The sequence below is a fragment of the Coccinella septempunctata genome, chromosome 1 (assembly GCF_907165205.1).
Source record: "Coccinella septempunctata chromosome 1, icCocSept1.1, whole genome shotgun sequence".
NCBI lineage: Eukaryota > Metazoa > Arthropoda > Insecta > Coleoptera > Coccinellidae > Coccinella > Coccinella septempunctata.
In genome coordinates, this window is record NC_058189.1 from 48,710,938 (window position 1) to 48,734,282 (window position 23,345).

General features: G+C 34.9%; 1 protein-coding gene across 2 annotated transcripts in view; it reads right to left on the bottom strand.

Moving 5' to 3' along the window:
• Nucleotides 1–23,345, bottom strand: part of LOC123312530 (SCY1-like protein 2) — a 322,515-nt gene that overhangs the window by 14,296 nt on the left and 284,874 nt on the right. Inside the window, exon 15 of one of the 2 annotated variants that reach the window (XM_044896997.1) lies at nt 16,627–16,689. The exons of the other annotated variant lie outside the window; for it this stretch is intronic. Coding sequence (XP_044752932.1) covers nt 16,627–16,689 — 63 coding nt within the window. The remainder of the gene's footprint in view (nt 1–16,626; nt 16,690–23,345) is intronic. 2 annotated transcript variants of the gene reach the window in all.

Here is a 23,345-nt window from a genome sequence, read left to right on the forward strand (position 1 = left end):
AAAAGATCGATTATTTAGGGTTGGCTTTGGGGACATTATTCATTATGGTTCCATGAAGGAATATCAGTTTCAAGTTGAGAGTTATGGTCTATCAAAATATTCATGAATCACTTGTGATTTATGAGCAATTATTCACTAGTCTATCAAACTTCATCGTCACAACCACATACATAAGAGGTCACAAACACAGAAACTGAGAGCCACCAGAGCCCATATAGGAGTGTGCTCTGAACGTAGAGATATTTCAACGTTGAAATTTTGGAATGTATGCAGATATACAGGGTGTATTTGAAGCTGAGGCTTTTTTTCAACAGAAGATAGAACTGGTCAAAATGAAGCGTCTCACCAAAAATCACCTATACAAAACTTTTGTAATCAACGTGTATTTTTCTGACAAAAATGCACCCTCATTTTAGAATAATCTTTTAGTTTCATTTTAGTAATTTTATTTTTTTGAATTAATTTCGAGAGAAATATTTTCAGTTTACAATTCAGGATTCCGACATCGTTCGGAATTGTAAACATTCCGCACTGCTCTTATTCCGTTTTCAGTTCTGAAAAACGATGTCGCACCGTATAAAACAACCTGAATTGGAAGATAACCGTGTTTTTTTGTTCGCCAGCACAGATAAGTCGAAATTAAGACGTCTTCATCGACGCAAATTTTACCGAATTTCGATAGTCGGGGCACATCTGATTTCTGCCCCCCCCCCCCCCCCCCATGGGTATAAAATCAGATGTTTCCCCGCAGGTCACTGACTTCTAATAATTAATCGCCAAATTTAATACGTTACATCCACCTTGTCAACTGCGTTACACACCCGCCATATAACTATTGAGAAATTACCATTTTGTTTCATTTTTTTTACTGAGGGAAAGATACTACAGTCTGAGTTCCACCCCTACTGTCAATGAAGTACCCTGTTGGTGTGGATACCCGGGGGGTACAGAAGGCACTTTGGGGTGGCTACCCTTCCTAGAGTTTTTCCGTTCGTTCCCGTGTTCACCCCTACGGTTAGGGAAGCACTCTGCTGGTGTGGATACCCGGGGAGTGCCGAACGCGCCTGGCTGAGGTCCAATACCTGTCCGTCAAGAGTGTGTCTTAAGTTCTAGCTGGCCAACGCGTCCGTGAACCCCGTATCGCGTTGAGATCGGATCCTGTTTCATTCCGTCCGTTTTGCCCTGTAAATTCATTGATCTCGAGGCTTTCACTGTACGAATTTTATAATAGTGCCATTTGTGTTTCCTTGTACGAGTCGACAAATATAATCTGTATACGTTAATTTTGACTTTCACTGGTTTTCGCTAACACCCCAGACACCGAAGAACCTTGTCTTTGGCTCCTAGCTACCAGGGTAGGTTTGCTATTTTCCCTTCAAAGAATAGCTGGCGCTCGAGTACCCCGAGAAGAAGGCGTTACACTTTCAAAATGACAAAGTTAAAAAAAAATCAAAATGATTACTGAAATAGATCCTAATACGACCCTAGACCGTTTCTCAGCCGAATTGTCGCAAAGCAGTGGGAAAAAACTCATTTCCTGATTCGACCATGTGGTTTCGTTTAAGATATTGGCTCGTTCGATATTTACGTGGTAATGAAAATGGAAAATTAGAATTGCCGAATTGTTCTCATTACAATCTTCTTGTTCCAACATTTCAACAATCGTAAAAATGGGACGAAATGGGGAAACATCATAGCACTTTTTTAACATAACTAACATAAGCACTTCCAAGAAACTGCCTCGATTTTCTACATTTTTTTTCACCCTAAATTGCCCGATGCAACAATTATGATTCTCTCAAAAGTGACCTGATACATCCAATCCGATGAACTTGGTACTGAACCATTCATTGTCCAGCTATATGCGATGCCGGAGTCACCTTTCACAGTCCGTACTTGAAATTCAATGAAATTTTGTCGAACTTCTAGGGGTTGTATCTCAGCCATCTTGGATATTTTATATAGACAATTTTTGGTTGAACGTCTTATTTTGATAAGTTCTACCTTCTGTCAAAAAAAAAGCCTCACCCTTGAAAACACTCTGTATATTGAAAATTAGATGAGATATTTCAGAAGGAAATTCTTAACATTGTGGACAAAGTATAGTATTCTACTCGACTTCGTCTTGTCATCGGAGTGAATAATAGCCATCATAATACACTATTTCATACTGATAGTTATATGAAATAATGCACTGAAATTCCATATTATTTTTCCATGATATTACAAGAATTTTTTTTTCAATAATAAAATATCGAGGATTCATGAAATTAACATGTCTTCAATTTGGAAGACATTCTCATGAAACCGATATTCCTCCATTTTCAAAATTCATTTGGTTAAGCATTTCGAAAGAAAAAGGATGAAGAACTGAGAGGATTTTATTGCGACATGATATTTCATTTGAGGAGTGCATGCTTGATGATCATCAAGACTCTTCTTGGGCTATTGAAAGGGTGATGTTAATAATATATATCATTGGAAAAAAATACACAAATTTGATTCCTGATTCAATGGTGGGATGAAACGATTTTTACAGAGAAATAAGTGGTGCATTACTTCCTACCAGAACAGGGGAAAAATACTAGATGGTTACTTATATTTATATCTTTTTCTTGAATTCTATATACAGGATGAGTCGGCACTGCTCGATCTGTCGATAACTCCTAGAAATTTTGGATAAGGAGAATGATTCAAATTTTGACCTAATCGACATCAGTAATTAGCGCATAAGCTAAAATTATTTTTGACTTTATAGGGTGGTTCGAAAGTGGTGAAACCCTATGCTACTCTCTTGAAATCCATTCGAGATAAATGTATCATTTTTTAAATCGATTTCCTGAAGAGTTTTGAAAACTCCTTAAGGTTCTCGGATCACTCATACAGTTGGTCCTAAAGACACTGCGACTTTTCGAACGGTCCATTTCATCAAATGACCATACCCTGAACTGGTTAAAAAAACCACAAAACATATACACACTCCATGCATTTTAACTGAAATTATAAATATAAGATATATAAAGGGCGAGATTCTTGTTGGGTCGAATCTCAGTTTATATCCTTGATGAAATCGGCCTTGGAGTTTCTTTTGAGAACTTGAAAAATTTAGAAGACAGATCTGAATATAAAGGCGATAGTGAAGGATCTCCAAGAGATAACAGCTTTGTAACAGTTGTGACGCTGATGTTTCAACAGGAATTGAAACATCCAGGGCCCGTATTCTTGAACTCAATAGAATAGAAAGCGGATCTTTCATCTCACTTTATCGCAGATCGATTGTGTATTTCCTTTCCACTTTTCTCTCGGATGTTCTACTCCTTTTGTTAATGAATAGGGATTCAGCTTGCGTTTTCAATTAATAAGACTACGGTTTTATTCTAATATTGAAAACTACAATAAAACATTTCGGGAACTTCAATATCCGATTGTTTTTAATACATAAAAGATTTTCGAACTTTCCACAACTTGTTTAGCCGTCCTTTCGAGTTCGAGTTATAGAGGTTCGACTGTAATTAGTTAAATTTCAACCTTGACAGTCGATATAGTATATAACTTTACTAGCAAGGTAAGAGGGTTTTTACTGGCGAATGGAGGAAATAACTGACGAGCCGCAGGCGAGTCAGTTACCTCCTTGAGCCAGTAAAACCCGTTACCTTGCGTGTATTGTTTTATATTTTACTAGCTGACCCGGCAAACGTTGTTTTGCCATATAAATAATTTCCTAGTAATTTCTAGTTGTATCATAAAAAAATAGAAATTAAAAATTTTGTCTAAAAAATAAAAAAAAAATTTAGGGGTGGACTACCCCTAACATTTAGGGGGATGAAAAATAGATGTTGGCCGATTCTCATAGATACCGGATAAGCACAAAAAATTTCATCAAAATCGGTCAAGCCGTTTCGGAGGAGTATGGCAACGAAAACTGTGAAACGAGAATTTTATATATTAGATTTGTTTCTCATTTGTAAAAAGGTTAGATAAATTCCAAAAAAATCTCAATAATTTGTTGCAAATGTCGTAAGCTATGGAAGCGTTGCCATGCATATGTCTCTTAATTTTTCTTTATATTTGTTTTGGCGAGAGCGAAAATGAATGTACCAAAAGAAATTATTGAGGCAGCCAATGAAAGAAAATGCCCCTGTTTGCAGGTTTGTTTTCCTTAAAAAATTTATTGAAAAATATGACGTTTAGTTGTCATTTGCAGATTTCAAAAGGTAATAGCGTTTCTGAAACGAAAAAATGAGCGTTATACGCCAAAAAAGGCCAAGGTATTAAGTAAAGAAGAGGCTGAACAATTTCTTGCACATGCTCCTGATGACCAGTGGTTGCTGGCGAAAATTTTAACAATATTTGGGATTTTTGGATGTTGTCGATGTGACGAAATTCTCTCCTTAAACATAAATGATGTAGAAGATATGGGAAAATGCGTTATTGTGACATTGCGGCAAACAAAAAATTTAACAACAAGAAGATTCACCATAACCGTTGATGGCTGCAGCTTCAAGCCCTGCATGTTATACAGAAAATATGTAAATCTTCGGCCTCCTGGAACAGAAAGCCTAAGATTTCTTTTGACATACCGACATGGAAAGTGCATTTGCCTTAATGCTGGCCAGCACACTATTGGTGGTGTCCCAAAGCAAATAGCGAAATATTTAGGTTTAAAAGACCCAGAGTTATACACCGGCCACACTTTTCGCAGAACTGGAGCTACTATGGTTGCGGATTCGGGTGGAGATATTTTAGCACTAAAGCGTGCAGGAGGGTGGAAGAGCACCGAAATTGCGATGAGTTATGTCGATGATTCGGTCAACAAAAAAATCGAAATGTCTAGCAAATTATTTGGTAGTAAGGAGAGTACAAATGTTCTGCAGTCCTCGAGTTCAGCAGTTTCTGAGTCAACATTGTTTCATCATCATCAGTATCAACTCTTTCATTATAAAAAATCTGTGTTACTGGAAATAACAATTGTACCATGATTTTCAACATATATGACGATAAAACAAAATTTTCTAATGTAAATAATACTACTAACTTGTAAAAATTTTGCAAGTTAACTGTCAGTTTCACAAGTTAGTGACTTGATAAAATAAACTTTCTTGATTAATATTGTGTTTTTGGAAACTGACGTTTACAAATGAGATACAAATAAAAATTATTACCCAGCGTTACACTGATATTATTTAGAGTATTTTGGTAGCTATGTGAAGCTTGCACCCCCAAATGCGAATTTTGAAACAAAAACTTCAGGTTCGTTTGTCCATCGTAGGTCCATGTTTGTCCACCCTTTTTTTCATTTGTCCAGGTACCGTTCTAGAAATATCGAAAAAGAACTTTTTTCGGTTCATTTTCTGAGCAGCTCCCCCAAATCGCAAAAACTTATTTTTTTGGTGGTACAGATCGTTTATCCAACGTAAGTCCACTTTTGTCCACCAAATTTTTTCATTTGTCCACCCACAGAACCATAGAAATCAATCTTTGAAAATTTTGGAAAGTGTGAAGTTGGCACCACCAAATGAAAATTTCTGAACCGAAATTTCAGGATCGTTTGTCCATCGTAGGTCCAAATTTGTGTACCATTTATTTTCGTTTGTCCGGGCACCGTTTAAGAGGTATGAAAAAAGAAGGTGTTTCGGTGGATTTTCTGGAGCAGCACCCCCAAAATGCTGAAACGTATTTTTAATGGTATGGATCGTTCGTCCAACGTAAGTTCATTTTTGTCCATCCACAGAACCATAGAAATCCATCTGTGAAAATTTTGGAAAGTCTGAAGTTGGCATCCCCCAAATGAAAATTTTTGAACCAAAATTTCAGGGTCGTTTGTCCATCGTAGGTACATGATTTTCCACCTATTTTCTTCATTTGTCCAGACACCGTTTAAGAGATATGGAAAAATAAGTTTTTTCGGTGCATTTTCTGAGCAGCTCAGATAGCCGAATTGCGGAAACGATGGTAAATATCGTTTGTCCAACTTAAGTTCACTTTTGTCCACCCAATTACTTCATTTGTCCACCCGCAGAACCTTGTAATAAATCTGAGAATTTCATCCATCTAGGTGCAACCGTTCGGTCTTGACGAATTTTTAACTGCACCCAGCTTTTTCAGGATTTTTCGAAGGTCAGCTTTCCAGTCGTTTATCTCTCAATAAGAGTAACCGTAGATGGAAATGTGATACATATTCTGAAAGAGCAACTCTTCTGGTAATAAATCTGAAAATTTCATTCATCTCGGTGGAACCGTTAAGTCTTGACGAATTTTTAACTGAACCCAGCTTTTTCAGGATTTTTCGAAGGTCAGCTTTCGAGTCGTTTATCTCTCAATAAAAGTAACCATGGATGGAAATCTGGTACATATTCTGAAAGAGCAACTCTTCTAGTAATAAATCTGAGAATTTCATCCATCTAGGTGCAACCGTTCGGTCTTGACGAATTGTTAACTGAACCTAGCTTTTTCAGGATTTTTCGAAGGTCAGCTTTCGAGTCTTTTATCTCTCAATAAAAGTAACCATGGATGGAAATCTGATGCATATTCTGAAAGAGCAACTCTTCTAGTAATAAATCTGAGAATGTCATTCATCTAGGTGCAACCGTTCGGTCTTGACGAATTTTTAACTGAACCTAGCTTTTTCAGGATTATTCGAAGGTCAGTTTTCGTGTCGTTTATCTCTCAATAAGAGAAACCGTAGATGGAAATGAATTACATATTCTGAAAGAGCAACTCTTCTGGTAATAAATCTGAAAATTTCATTCATCTCGGGGGAACCGTTCAGTCTTGACGAATTTTTAACTGAACCCAGCTTTTTCAGGATTTTCCGAAGGTCAGCTTTCGAGTCGTTTATCTCTCAATGAAAGTAACCATGGATGGAAATCTGATACATATTCTGAAAGAGCAACCTCTTTTAGTAATAAATCTGAGATGTCAGATCTAGGTCAAAAGTTCGATCTTGACGAATTTTTAACTGAACCCAGCTTTTTCAGGATTTTTCGAAGGTCAGCTTTCGAGTCGTTTAACTCTTGATAAAAGTAACCATGGATGAAAATCTGGTACATATTCTGAAAGAGCAACTCTTCTAGTAATAAATCTGAAAATTTCATTCATCTCGGCGAATCCGTTCGGTATTGACGAATTTTTAAGTCAACCCATCTTTTTCAGGATTTTTCGAAGGTCAGATCTCGAGTCGTTTATCTCTCAATAAAGGTAACCGTAGATGGAAGTGCGGTACATATTCTGAAAGAGCAACTCTTCTAGTAATAAATCTGGGAATTTCATCCATCTAGGTGCTACCATTCGGTCTTGACGATTGTTTAAATAAAAGGTGGACAAACATGGACTTACGATGGACAAACGATCCTGAAATTTTGGTTCAAAAATTTTCATTTGGGGGTGCCAACTTCACACTTTCAAAAATTTTCAAAGAATGATTTCTATGGTTCTGTGGGTGGACAAATGAAAAAATTTGATAGACAAAAGTGGACTTACGTTGGACAAACGATCTGTACCATCCAAAATAAGTTTTTGCGATTTGGGGGTGCTGCTCAGAAAATGAATGGAAAAAAGTTCTTTTCTGACATATCTAAAACGGTGCCTGGACAAATGAAAAAAAAAGGGTGGACAAAAATGGACCTACGATGGATAAACGACCCTGAAATTTTTCAAATTTCGCATTTGGGGGTGCCAGCTTCACATAGCTTATTTTGGTCCATACTCAATGTTATCTGTATTATAAGTAAGGTAGTCATTTGCTTCAGCTTGACATAATTTTTAATTTTCAAATTGAAACCTCGTTATTAAGCTTGAAGTACAGCATATGCATATATTTAGGGGAAACTGAACACACATATGATACATATGACCGATTTCCAATAATTCCATGCAAGTTTTTCCAATAGGCTCTATCCTTATTGATTAGGATTCATCATCCAGGACCACTGTATAGGTATTCTATGAAGCTTATTGAGTAACAATTCGAAATACGGAAACTGATCAGTGATCTGTGTTCCGAGAATGCAATTATGTTCGGCATTATTTCAGATGAATGAACAGTATGATGATTGAATTATTAGAGCCGTAATTGTAATTATCTCTGAACCGGAATGGTGTACTTTATTTAATATTGGTACGGGATAAGCTGATTTGGCTATGATAGTATCATCCTCGCATGGTGAACCTAGGCATCACAGACTCAATCTGAAAAAGATCAATAATAAAACAAGATTATTGGCAATTTCTGAAACTGTATTTTGATAATTAGAGATTTCACATTTTTTAGGTTATAGCAGCTTTCTTCTGTGCGCCTTGGTGTATGAAAACGTAGGTAGGTTTTTACGTTTGAAATGCGACTATACCTGGTAATGACCTTAATAGAAAATCAATTTATAGTTGATTTAAAAACTCAGCCCGCTTACAAATACTGCAGAAGTTAAATCTTATTGAAAGTAATCAAGACAAATCAAACGTCTCAAAGTTCTGGTAGGAAGTTATACATAAGATTTCTATTTCGAGGTAACCAAAAAAAAAAACGTAAGTTTGGTTTGATTTCGATGATGTAACAAATACTCACTATCATGCTCCGTGCAAGCTGAATAAAAAACAGAGAAGTCAATGCATTGCAAATGATTGAAAGCTTAGTCAATTTAAATAGATTCCAGACGTTATTTCAAAGTATACAATGATTGGCTAATTAACAGACTTGAAATTTGATCATTCGATTAATTTTATCCTCAAATATTTGGAAACCAGAATAACATTTCCATATCATCTGGAATCTTTGCGGACGGCACAAATGAGACAATAGGTTCATGAACTGTTATTGATTTTCCAAATAAACAGCATTCAATTAAATACACCTCGAGCCACCAAATTTTAATATTATATGCATAGGATTAATGGTTAACAAGAGATTCACCTCTTGAAGTTTTCAATTGTAGATGAACGTCAAAATTATTCCCAGTTGAATCTTAAAACTTTTAAACCCTTGGAAATTTTCTAATTGGGCATGTACTAAAAACAGCGAGGAAGAACAGAACAAGAACTAACTGATTTGCGTTAATTTGAAATGGAGATTTCATTACAGAGTTATCGAAGGTTCCAGATGATTGGGAATAAAAATGTTTTATAGTAGGAACGTGTGATAGGCAAGTCGTGTCATTAGTACTCACTTGTGTAGAAGGTAGTCCCAAAAGTGTGAGGAAATACATTTTTTGGAAGAGAATTTTTTGCATATTTCAGTTTATCATACTGAACTGTACATTTTATGCATTTAAAATATTTATTTTAATTAGTTCTTGAATATAAAGGCCCCTTTTACAAAGCATCCTTCTAAAGTTCTTCTCAATGGTTACTTTTTTAATCATAATATCACTAGGTTGGTTAGCTGACTCGTACAAATATTTTTACAGTAGATTCTCAAGGTCAAAAGAAACTCTATTTTCCTATACCATTTTTTTTTCGATTCGGCCCTAATAAAAAGATATAGCCTTTTTAGGTTTTCATAATGAGCTGTGCCACCCCTGGAAAAACAAAATTAACTTCAGAATAACTAGCTACATCTGTAAGACTATACATCTCTGGATCTTTTAAAAAGAATCGCATTCGGTCAAAGTACCCAATTTTTCAAATTTCACAGATACTTTTCAATTTTTGAACATCAAATTACTCAAAAATGGTGCATTATACGAGAAAATATTCAGAATAGGTACTTTTATTCTACAAAACATTGAAATATTCATTAGATAGCGCCCAACTTCGTTTCAAGAGTTGGGTTTTTTTGAATTTTTGGTATTTTCATGGTACGTAATGGTCATAATATCGTGGGTGATATATTGTGTTAGAAAATGAAAAAGATTCATCGAATGAATGATAAACTATATTTAATCTGAAGTAAGTGAGTTTAGTGTCCTCCAAGGTTTAACACGGGGTATTCTTTGTGGGAATAATATATTTTAAAAGTTCTAAAGTATTTGTCCTTATTCCCACAAAGAATACCCCGTGATAAACTATATTACAAAATTCATTTCATTCAATAGAACCGTTTCTGAGATAGAACTAAAACATTTTTTTATGGTTTTACAACAGCCTGTATCTTTCAAACTGAGCTGATTCGGAAAAAATGGAAAAGGAAAAAAGTGTTTCTCTTGACCTCAAGAACCTACTGTTGAAATATTTGTACGAGTCAAAAACTCACCTTGCATTTGGCCAATTTTTTACAGGGTTCCAAAATTTATGGTTGAAAAATGATTAACGCCAATCAAATTCATTAAGTTTTACAAATTAAAACAAAAGTTTGAATTTCAAAACATGTTTATGATTGATCACCAGCATGAACGAATAATATATATATATATATAGATATTATTCGGAGACTTTAGGGTTATTAATCGATAAAAACAAAGAATGTTCGATTTATTTTATTATATTAGGTTTATTTCTTTTTCTCTGATGATGTGAATACTGATTTTTTCTTAACAAGTAGAGGAAAAACGAAATATGAAGCAGAGTACTCCAAGCCACAGACATGTGAGTGGACACACATCTGGAAACAATAATTTCGATTTTTAGACCACCTGCTTAATTGAATAATAATTTTAAAACTTGCCGTTAGGCAACTATGACTAGTTGCTTCATCTTGGACATATAGAGAAAAAAAATAATTGAAAGAAACTGTTCAAACACTCATTAAGAAATGAAAGAGAAAGAAAATTACATTTTCTTCTTCCGTTTTTGATCAGCGCCAAATGATAAACAAGCGTATGTTCTCATTAAAAGCATTTCGAATTTTTTGTCCGAAATAAGGAGCCGTTGTAGAAATCTTGGAGATCGCGAGAGGAAAATGGAAGAACTCCTGGAGGAATTTCATTAGTGGCGGAAACTCGTAAAATTGAGGAATACAGAGAAATGTTTCGTTTTCATTTTCATTCAGCCGGTTGGTATTTCTTCAACGAGATATTGCGATTCGCAATACGATACTAACCTCGTATTCAGTATGTACTTAGAAGTGAAAAATTCGACTTGTTCTTTGAGAAAGAGCTTCGTTAACGTTTTGTTGATTTACTCCACAATTACAGAATTCTCTAAATTTGTGAGCAGTGGTATTTCCAGACGGACTTAATTAGTTGTCGTGCTGAATTTAGAGCTTCAAAGGTAAGGGATACTTATTACAACGTTTTTATTTTCATTCTTTCTTATCTTTTGTAACCATGTTTGTGTATGTGATTAGCCTTTCAGACTGAGAAAATCAGAAAGAAAAAATATAGGACATATATATACAATAATTTGAAAAGCATGTGTAGGTACTTATAAATGAGTAACTTTGAAATGTTTTTAATGTATTGTTTTCATAAACTTCAGAGAGTAGGGGGAAGGAATAATAATATCCTAAGTGACCTAGGGGGTGTTACATTCAGAAGCAACATTTTCTTTTTTTTACAGCCAAATGACTATATTTGAAGCATGCTCACACTGATGTCAATGTTTCAGTTATTTTATTTTATTTGTCCGTTTTTTTTTGGAGAATTTGGTTCATGAGAGCTATCAAGACCAGTTCATTTTGATACCCCTCCATCTACAAGTGTTAATAAAAAGTTGATGAAACTAAAAATAGCTCTTCATCAAAATTATCACCATTGAATTCCTTGAAGATGTTGCATTGTGGTGGTGCAACTTAGGTGCGTCAAGTTGGTGACCCACCTATTGAATTTTGGTATCAAAATGTTTCGGGAATTTTGTGCCCATTTTGTGCTAATTTGTGCCGTATGTTATGAATTTTGTGCCCGCTCCGTTTTCGAGATATTTCAAGTTTTTTAAGTGTGTCACCAACTTGACACTGTGACCCACATGTGCAAAATAGAAAATTTTCTTCTTTCGATGAATTGTGCTAATTTTGTGCTAATTTGTGCCGTATGTTACGATTTTTGTGCCAGTTCCGTTTGCGAGATATTTCAAGTTTTTCAAGTGTCACCAACTTGACGCTGTGACCCACATGTGGAAAATTGTAATTTCTATGTCAAAATTAGAAAAAAATTATTCTTAGACAAACACGAAATATGTATTTCTATAGGGTGGCAAAAAGTGATATAATATAAAACTCTGTAAACCTATGAATGTGTCAACATCTTAAATAAACCTAGGTATATAGACACACAGAGATAACTGGAAATATATCGGAAAAAATCGGGCATTTCCCGTGAGTAGCGGCATCAAGTTGGAGACTCATAGGAAAAACTCAAAATATCTCGAAAATGGAACAGACACAAAATTCATAACATACGGCACAAATCAGCACAAAATAAGTTCAAAATACCCAAAACATTTCGATATCAAAATTCGAGGGGTGGGTCACCAACTTGACGCTCCTCACAAACATAACCCGAAATATCTCGAAAACTGAACCGGCACAAAATTTATAAAGTACGGCACAAATTAGCACAAAATTAGCACAATTTATCGAAAAAAAAAATTTACGATTTTCCACATGTGGGTCACAGCGTCAAGTTGGTGACACTTGAAAAACTTGAAATATCTCGCAAACAGAACGGGCACAAAATTCGTAACATACGGCACAAATTAGCACAAAATGAGCACAATTCATCGAAAGAAGAAAATTTCTCATTTTGCACATGTTAGTCACAGGGTCAAGTTGGTGACACACTTGAAAAACGTGAAATATCTCGAAAACAGAACGGGCACAAAATTCATAATATACGGCACAAATTAGCACAAAATGGGCACAAAATTCCCAAAATATTTTGATACCAAAATTCGATAGGTGGGTCACCTGTGCAACTTTCGGTTTTTTCCTTCTCTTTCACATACAGGGTGAGTCTTCGACTCGAACAAATATTTCAACAGTATAGATTCATGAGGTCAAAAGAATCACTTTTTTCCTTCACTATTTTTTCCGAATCGTCTCGGTGCAAAAAAATACATTTTCTGAAACTTTTTAGGGTTCGCACTCCCAATCTCTGGAAGATGTATTGACAATTAATGTCAAATAAAAGTTCGTCTGATGAAGGAGTATGATATAGACTCCGAAACGTTACTATACATAATTTCAAAGTTGCTCCTGACAAATTAGTGCAAGAATTCAGCATTAGCAAATAGGTTATTTTAATTTTTAAATTGATTTTGTTCCAGAGATTGGGAGTGAAAACCCTAAAAAGTTTCAGAAAATGCAGCATCCTCCCAGATTGAATTTCGATCGATATCTTAAGAAAATACAGGCTGTTGAAAAACCTCTCACAAATGATTTTATCGAATGAAATGAATTTCGGAAAATAGTTTTTCATTTATTTGATGAATCTTTTTCGGACACGTCTTCCAGTTTTCCCATTATGACCATTAAGTACCATAAAAACACCAAAAATTCAAACAACCCAACTCTTGAAACTACGTTGAACGCTAACTAATGAGTATTTGAACGTTTTGTAAAATAAAAGTATTCTTCATATTTTCTCGTATAATGTGCCGTTTTTGAGTAATTTTATGTTCAAAAATTAAATGTGAAATGTGAAATTTGAAAAATTTGATACTTTGGCTGAATACAATTCTGTTTAAAAGATCCACAGATGTGTAGCGTCACAGATTTAGCTAGTTATTCTGAAAGAATTTTGTTTTTCCAGGGGTGGCACAGCTCATTATGAGAACCTAAAATGGCTATATATTTTTATCAAGGCCGAATCGGAAAAAATGTTATAAGAAAAAAGTGTTTCTTATTACTTCAAGAATCTACTGTTAAAATGTTTGTACCAGTACTCATCCACGGGTGTGAAGGCAGCAACGGTTTCCAGCAACGGTTTTTTCAATTTCGATTTCACTATATGGAATGTAAAAAAATCCGTTGTTCGGGGTTTTTTGATACAAATTTATTTCGAACATTATAAACACAGTCTATAGGGTAAAATAATTTGTGCATCGAAAACTACCCCCACCAACCCCCCGAAATTGAAATATCTTGATACACTGTGAAAAAATACCGTTGCTCGTAGTTTTTCCATGGAAATGGGTTGTTACCAACATACTGAACACGACCTATAGGGTAGAATTATTTGTGCATCAAAAACTACCCCTTCTCCAACCCTCTGAAGTCGAACTAACTTGATACAGAAAAAAGTGTAAAAAATACCCGTTGCTCGGGGTTTTTTGCTGGAAATGGGTTGTTACCATTAGGCGCGGTTCTCACTGGAGCTACGATAAGCGATGCAACATGAGCAATCTTTTATCGCCCGATGCAACTTTTATCTTCGCAACACTCCAGTGCACACTGAAGCGATACGATATCCAAATCAAGCGCTTAATCGTCACTCAATTACGAAATTCTATGCTACTTTTTCCGATTTGATTCCCAATCACCGTTCTGTCCGAAGCGACCTGGCAGCTGTGTCCCCCAATCCGACGCGATTTCGATATTTATCGGTGTAGTATCGCGATCGTTTCAGTGTGCACTGAATTAAGCGGTGAACACATATGAGCGGCCGCGGCCGCGATCACGATCACGATCGTGAGACATCGCGACTGAACACCGCTATATCGCTGAACAGATCGTGATATTATACTGAACACGACCGATAGGGAGAAATAATTTGTGCATCAAAAACTACCAGTCCTCCAATCCTCTGAAATTGAACTAACTTGATACAGTAAAAAAGTGTAAAAAAAACCGTTGCTCGAGATTTTTTGATGGAAATGGGTTGTAATCAACATACTGAACACGACCTATAGGGTGAAATAATTTGTGCATCAAAAACTATTTCAACTTCAGAGGGTTGGGGGAGGGGTAGTTTTTGATGCACAAATTATTTCACTCTATAGGTCGTGTTCAGTATAATGGTAACAATCCATTTCCATCAAAAAACCCTGAGCAACGGGTATTTTTTACACTTTTTACTGTATCAAGTTAGTCCAACTTCAGAGGGTTGAAGGAGGGGTAGTTTTTGATGCACAAATTATTTCACTCTATAGGTCGTGTTCAGTATAATGGTAACAACCCATTTCCATCAAAAAACCCCGAGCAAAAGGTATTTTTTACATTTTTTACTGTATCAAGTTAGTTTTGACTTCAGAGGGTTGGAGGAGGGGTAGTTTTTGATGCACAAATTATCCCACCCTACAGGTCGTGTTCAGTATGTTGATTAATCAAGTTAGTTCAACTTCAGACTCTTCAGAGGGTTGGAGAAGGGGTAGTTTTTGGTGCAAAAATTATTCCACTTTATAGGTCGTGTTCAAAATAATGGTAACAACTCATTTCCATCAAAAAAACCCGAGCAACGGATATTTTTTACACTTTTTACTGTATCAAGTTAGTTTTGACTTCAGAGGGTTGGAGAAGGGGTAGAGTTCGGTGCACAAATTATCCCACCCTACAGGTCGTGTTGATTACAACCCATTTCCGTCAAAAAATCTGGAGCAACGGTTTTTTTTAGACTTTTTATTGTAACAAGTTAGTTCAACTTCAGACGGTTGGAGGAGGGGTAGTTTTTGATGCACAAATTATTTCACCCTATAGGTCGTGTTCAGTATATTGGTAACAACCTATTTCCATGGAAAAACTACGAGCAACAGGTTTTTTTCACAGTGTATCAAGATATTTCAATTTCGGGGGGTTGGTGGGGGTAGTTTTCGATGCACAAATTATTTCACCTTATAGACTGTGTTTATAATGTTCGGAATAACCCATTTGTATAAAAAAAAACCGAACAACGGGTATTTTTACATTCCATATAGTAAAAGCGAAATTGAAAAAACCGTTGCTGGAAACCGTTGCTGCCTTCACACCCGTTACTCATCCTGTAGGTACATTTTTCTATACCACAGGAAGGTTTCGATCCAATGAAAAGAGTTTGTGTATTGCCTCTTCATTTTCTTTGATTTTGATTTACCAGTAACTTGGAACCTAGGCTAAACAAACCTTGTTATTCTAGCCTAACTCGTTGATTTTCCTTCGGGACCTTCGGCACTCTCATCATTTAGAATTGATGACCAGCGAGCTCAGTGTTTTCTATAACTGTGTTACATTTCTGATATAGTTTCTTCTTTTATTTCCATACATCTTTCGATTGTAAATATTTTTACCTGAAAGATCTCTGCTGCCAGCCTGGAATACTCATATCCTTCTGCACATGATACATTTTTTCGGGATTACGAAATTCTCGCAGATATAAGCTTTTGCCAAAAAATTACTTTGAAGGAATTATTCCTTCTGGAGGTAACAATTTTAATGTCATCGAGTTTAATTAGTAAGTCAGTAACAGAAAAGGAAACTAGAGTACCACTTACCTCAGTTACCGACTTCTTTTGAAGTTATCTGTGCAAGGAAAGGAAAGGAAAAGAAAGGAAATATCTGGACCTAATTGAAAAACCTCCCGAACACGGCCGTCATCGCAGTAAATAAAATAAAACAATGGTAATGAAAAATAATGCCGCAACTTCGTGAATTATAACTTGGCTGCGGGCTCGAGGCGTTTCAGTGAATGCTGTAATGCTCCACATCTGTTCAAATGATGGTTGTGAGAAAGTTCTGTCGTGCTAGGGGGAGCGCTACTTAACCCCGTATGATTGATGAGGGGCCAGGCAGCTTCTGAACGACCAGTCGGGTCGGACAAAACACACACGACATTAAATTTCGGGACTTACATAACTGGACGGCACCGACAGGCTCGAGCCCTCTCGGGACACCGAGCTGTAACCTATCGCGCCCTGTGCGAACAATTAGCTAGTTTTATTGAATCGAGAACGGACAGAATCGTCTACAACCAGAAGCGATACGTGATACTTGGTATCTTGCACATAGTTTGAAATGTTACCTTCAATACTCGGTGTCCCAATTAAAAAACGATGCCCTTTATGATTACCCTAATTTTGTGGCTAAAATTTATTGTCTTTCTTCAACCCCTTAGCCGCAACCCCATCCGTTATTCAAATGGAAACATACACCATGTGTGGGCTCGTTGGAAAGCTCACGAAAAACGAAATTCCACCATAATCTTAGTTTTTCTTGTGGTCTCTTGAAACAAAAATTAATAGTTTCTCAGCAAATAACGTAAAATTAAGAAACTGAAACACTTTATTTTACTTTTGCTAAAAATAAGTTTTTGGCAATAAAATTGAATATTTTTCTCCAACCCCTTAGTCGCAACCCTACCCAACAACTCACGGAAAAACTATTTTTAATATATAGTCTTCATTTTAATTTTATTTGGAGTACCTATCTATTTTGTCGTTTTTAAAAGCTTTCTCTTAAGTTGCTAATAATCACGGGACTGAAATCAGTGGCGTAGTGGAAAATTCAAAGTCCTTCCGCAGGATTTTAGTCGGTGACTCTCTCCATAGATCTATGTTATTCATGATAAGTTTTCCTTTCCTTGAAGGTTTTCAAAGACGGATAATGAAAAAAAATTTGATGTATATATTATATTCTGTAACGAAAACAAAAAGATTCAAAATTAGCTTTCCACAAATTTCTCCAACTGAAGAGAGATAGCATGTTCGATCCATCTTACAATACAGAATTTTTCTTTACGAAAAATAAATCCCGCAGTTACTAATTTTCTTATATCACTGAAGATGTAAAAACGAAAATTGCTCAGAAGCCAGAAACATTTTGAGAGTATGAGGTTGATCAATAATTAATACAAATTTATCGACAAGAAGTGCCGATTTTGACAGATTAGATTCAATCAAAAACACCAATAGGTACTTCGTTTGGAAAGAGACAACTGTGATCGAGAAAAATGAGATATGAAAATTTATACTGGGCAAGTATTTGCCTCGTTCAAATATCTTAACAGTAGTTTCTTGAGGTAAAAAAAAATACTTTTTTCCTGACTCCGAATCGGCTCGGTTAAATTGATAGAGGCTGTTGAAAAACCACACAGTTTTTTCTTTTTTAGTTCTATCTCACAAACGGTGTTATAGAATGAAATGAATTTGAGAATATAGTTTTTCATTTATTTGATTAATCTTTTCCGAACACAAGATATCATTCACGCCTTACAGTTTTCTCATTACGACCATTACGTACCATAAAAAAACCAAAAATTCAAAGAACCTAACTCTTGAAACTGAGGTGGACGCTATATAATAAAAATCTGAACGTTTTGTAAAATAAAAGAATTGATACTTTCACGTTTAATGTATTTTGATGTCCAAAAATTAAAAATATCTGGGAAATTCGTAACATTAGGTACTTTGGCCGAATGTAACTCTTTTTAAAAGATGCACAGAAGTGTAGTGTCACAGATTTAGCTAGTTATTCTGAAAGTACCTAATTTTGTTTTTCCAGGGGTGGCACAGTTCATTCTGAAAATTTGAATTGGCTATATCTTTTCATCAGAATCGAATCGAAAAAAATGGTAAGGAAAAAAGGTTTTTATTTTGACCTCAAGAATCTACTATTAAAATATTTGTACGAGTCAAATACTCACCCCGTATATCTATAGAGATATCTCAAACAATTCATTTTTATTCTAATATCCTAGTACCCACGCAGTTCCCGATCTTGTTAGAAAATTTCCTGAAATACTCTCTTTTTTAGAAAAATAGCGAAAATTATAATATTGAAACACTGGAAATATCAGCTACGCAATCGGCCATTACCTAAATTGCAAAATATAAGTCATTGAAATCCTTATAACTCAAATATATCGAAATATTTTTTCTTCGAAATTGAACATTTTGTCTGTATTCACTTAAGAAAATTCTGATTTCAGAAGTGTTGTTCAGAAGTTATGAACATTCTACATCATTTTCACAATCCGGCAACGCCCATCGGCTCAATAATGGTCATGAAAGTTTTCTGATCACCATAGATTTAATGAATATCAAGTTTTGTGATCACATTTGACAAGAAAAAAAAGCAATGACATAAAATGTCATCGGTTTTATAAAGGTATAGACACATCTGTGTCTGTAATCTTACAGAAACAATTTTTTGTCATAGATATAGAGACATGGAATGAGCAATGTCAGCATAAAATTGGCTTTTTTTATAGAAAGAGTGGCATTTACCTTCTCTTTTTTGTTCACATGGAGGTGAGTGTGGACCAATCAAAATTCTAGAAGAAGACTGCATGCCCGATGTTCAGTTTCTCTCCGTCATTTTTTTTTGACCGTATTTCATGCATAGATAGAAAGGGATGGCACACTCCATGTCTATATGTCTATGTTTTTTGTAATCTGTGGATACAGAATTCTATATCTTCTTGATCGGTTCCAATGTTGTCAAATTAACAAAAATTACTAGACTCTGGTAGTCATAAGCTTTTACATATTCGAATGTTTACTAAGTTTCGAAGGGTGTATTTCTGAAATTTCTGAATTTTAAAGGGAATTTTTTACGTGTTGGATAACTAATGGGAAAGGGTTTCCATAAATAATCTTAAATTCGATTTTGGAGTTTTGGGAAACTTGCCCATTAATTACAATTACACAATTTGAGGCCGCAAAGTTCAAAGACAATAAAAAAAGTCAGAATATTGAAAACTTTGACTCTGAAAACACTCTCAACTTGGTTTAGAATACTTTTTTCCCTATAATGGAAATAAAACTGAAAAGAATTTATAATATTTCCTCCCTTCTCGGTAAAAAATATATTGGAGGGATTGGAGAATAGACAATCCTTTTTGAAACATCAGAGAAGCCGTGTGAAGAATCCCACATCAAAGAAACCGCCAAATAGAATCATCATTGATTGAACATAAAAAACTGTTGGGTGTTGGGTATAGGCGAGCGCAGGGACTTTGAATCTGTTTTTTAATAACAATATGTATTTCTCTATTCTTCGGGTATAATTATTGTACCTTAATTGGTTCCTGTTGAATTTATATGCTTTGTTCATTACTTACATTATCAGAAAATGTGTTTCAGTATCTTGATTTTAAGTTATTGGTTGGGAAAATATTTATTTCATGTTTTCCAGAACTTTTATGTTTCTTCTGATAACCACAAATTACAAAAAAAGAACAAAGGTGGGATTCTATTTTCTGTGAGCTTTCCAACTATTCCACACTTGGTAAATGTTTCCATTTGTAAAACGTTGGATGGGGTTGCGGATAAGGGGTTGAAGAAAAACACTCAATTTGATTGACAGAAAATGAGGGTTATTAAAAATCAATTGACGGTCACGATGATAGTCAGCCTCTCCATTGGAACACCTTTCGTTTACGAGCCATTGCAAATTTCCTTTGTTGAATTACGTATATATATATATATATTATAATACTTATAACTTTTTCGGTAACTAATTCTGTTCGAACTATGTGCATTTTGAATAGATTTTTCATTTCTCAAACTACCTACTAGTACCTGAAATATTCAGTAAATCCTGGTTGTTTATTTGGGTCTTTATTTCCATAATTTATTCGAATCACACTTTAAATGGACATGAAGAATTAGGTTTTTTTGACAAATTATTTTGAAATACGTACTCAAACTTACGCATTCACACAATAATCTTATGACTATGATGTTGTCAAGAATTTGGTGTATTATTTTTGTGAGTGCAATTCGAAAAACTATAGTACGATAACTGTTAGACTAGTCTAATAATCCAGGAGATCTCATACGTACCATGGAATGTAATACTGTGATATTTTGTAAAATATCGCTTCTGTATGTTTCAGTTCTGTATTTAACAGCGATCTTGTGAAGAAAAATATGATAGCAACTGTAAGTTTCCCTTATTCTACAATATGCAATTGAATTATTCATCTTTTATGATAAGATCTCATTTCATGGAAATGATTTGATCAAATCAAAATCAATGTTTCAGATTGTCATTTTGCGTGCTGTTTATTATTATAACCTGTTGTTCTTCTTCAATCTTCTATTACCTGATTTCTAAAAACCTGAGACCTGAGGATGAGCTAGAGAGCAAGAAAAATATCGAGTGATTATCGTCTTTTATTTGGTACCATTTGGTACCTCCATTATCGATTTTCTAGTGTGAGGACAAAACATATCATAATAATGACGAATCTGAAGATAATATGAACACTAATAAAAGGATAGTTTTCCACACCAATCCCTTACGTCATTGCCTCGTTGAAATAAAAATACCATAATCGGATATCGAAGTGTTTGTACCTCGAAATAGGGCGCCTCAAAAAAAAAAATTTTTTTTTTCCTCGAAACCACGCTCAGAAGCTTCGTTTTAATGCCAAAATAAGTTTCTGAAAATATGAGCCCTTAATATTAATGTTTAGGCTGTCTGCATCGCAGTTTTCGATTTCCCATGATAAAAACACAGAAAAAAAATTTTTCTTCTGATTTTCATAACTGATGAACGAGAAATTGCATTGCTATATCCTTTTTATATTTTGTAGAGAATTAACCGCTTCACAAAAAAGATCTGATGTCATTTTTCGATAAATGAACTTAGTCGAAAGTTATTCAAGGTCAAAGTTCAATTTACCCCTAATTTATTCTTTTGCTTTATAATACTCTCAAATTTATAAGTTTACAGGTTTTGAAACAAATGGAAATTTTATTTCTGAATTCTCAGAGTTAAGAAAAAAATGATGCTAACTTACAAAAACCAGAATTTTCAAAACAGTTAACTGTCAATGTAATTCGTTTCAAGCAGTGGCGGATTTACCATAGAGGCTGAGTAGGCTGCAGCCTAGGGCGGCAAATTTGGGGACAATTTTGTTTGCAAGAATTATAGAAACTGAAAAACTTATATTTCATAGATATTTTAATATCTATCTACATCTGATTTTCCCTAAATATAAAAAAAACTGAACAAGTGCCATAGTGCATCATTACAATTTTCGTTTCCCCCTCATTTCGGCCGCATTGGACTCTATACTGAAACTTCCTGAGGGTGAAAAATTTTGGTGAAACCAGGTTCTGAATCGTTGGGATGTGTTTCTTCGGTTCCTACGAAAACACAATTCAAGAAATGTTTGTCCAGAAGTTCGTATCTATGGCTCTATTTACAAGGTGGGCAAAATTCGTTGTCTACTGAGGATCTCAAGAACTATAGCAGCTAGAAGAAAACGGATGACACATTCTCTACCTCTTTTTTTCATGACTAATCCAAATCTGAAAACAGAACCGGCCTATCATTTCTGGATTTTGAGTTATAATAAGAAATTGGGATTTTAACGATTTCGAAAAGTTCTCATAGCTTTTTTGTGTTCGGAGTTACATATCTGAAACTTGACCTTCTTCGTCACTTTTATACGTAGATTCTTCTAACAGAATCTTTTTTTCCAATTCAAAAATAATAAATTCAATGACAGTTTGCGTTTAAAGAAACGGAAGTTCGCCTAATGTTTCGAAATGAAAAAATGTTTGGTGCTCCGTCAGTGGATTCTACGTAAAAAAGGGTCTATAGAAGGTTCAAGTTTCAGATCTGTAACTTGAAAGACAAAAAAGTTATGAGAACTTTTCGAAATCGTCAAAATTTAATTTTTTGCTAATAACTCAAAAATGGTTTTCACCATTCTTTGTTTCTCTGAAAAAGATCCCGAGAATGTGTCATCCGTTTTCTTCCAGCTGCCATAGTTCTCGAGTTTCCCTCAGTAGACAACGAATTTTGCCCATCCTGTATATACCAGCGACTAATTGTTCGGGTGAGAGAAGCTTTTTTTGCTTGAAAAAGGTGAAAAGTTAATTACCTAAGAACCACATTAAGCCAAGAAAAGCTGAACGCTTTGGCTCTTTTGTGTATAAAGTCAGAACTAATGAACAAAATTTCGTAAGACGACATCGCAGAAAGATATTTTGATACTTTTTTGACTTACGTTCCTATTTTATCATCAGCGTAAGTTAGATTGTGGCCATTTAATATATTTAATAATATGAATAGTTGCAACAAAATGCAGGGGTTGATTCAAGAAGTAGGGAAGGTCTTTTCTTTTTTGTGCCCCTGCTTAGTTACAGCCCCCTAAAGATGGCGCCCGAAAAGCAGTTTTTGATTTTTTTTATTGAAAATTAATAAACTCTCACGTATTAAATCAACCAGATATTTTATACGGGCGGGAAAGCATCAAAAAATTTTTGGTTCTGTTCGTCTATAATAGAAAGGGGTAGAAAAATCCATTCCTGATCCTTGCTTCGCAAGAAACTTTTTCGATATTTATATCTTATAATAAAAAACTAATTTTGTATAACCTAATCCATTCTCAAAAAATCATCTTGAGATTTTTGTCACATATACTCATCAAGATGATTGTGTGCACAAACGCAGAAATATTCGATAGGCACTTTGTTTACGGTCTTTTTTTTTCCTGAAAAACCGTGAATTTTCCCAAGAAACTACAAGAGACCTTATTTGTTAAGAATGGATCAAGCTATCCAAAATCAATCTTTTATTTTGAAATATATGGATATGGAAAAAAGTTTCTTGC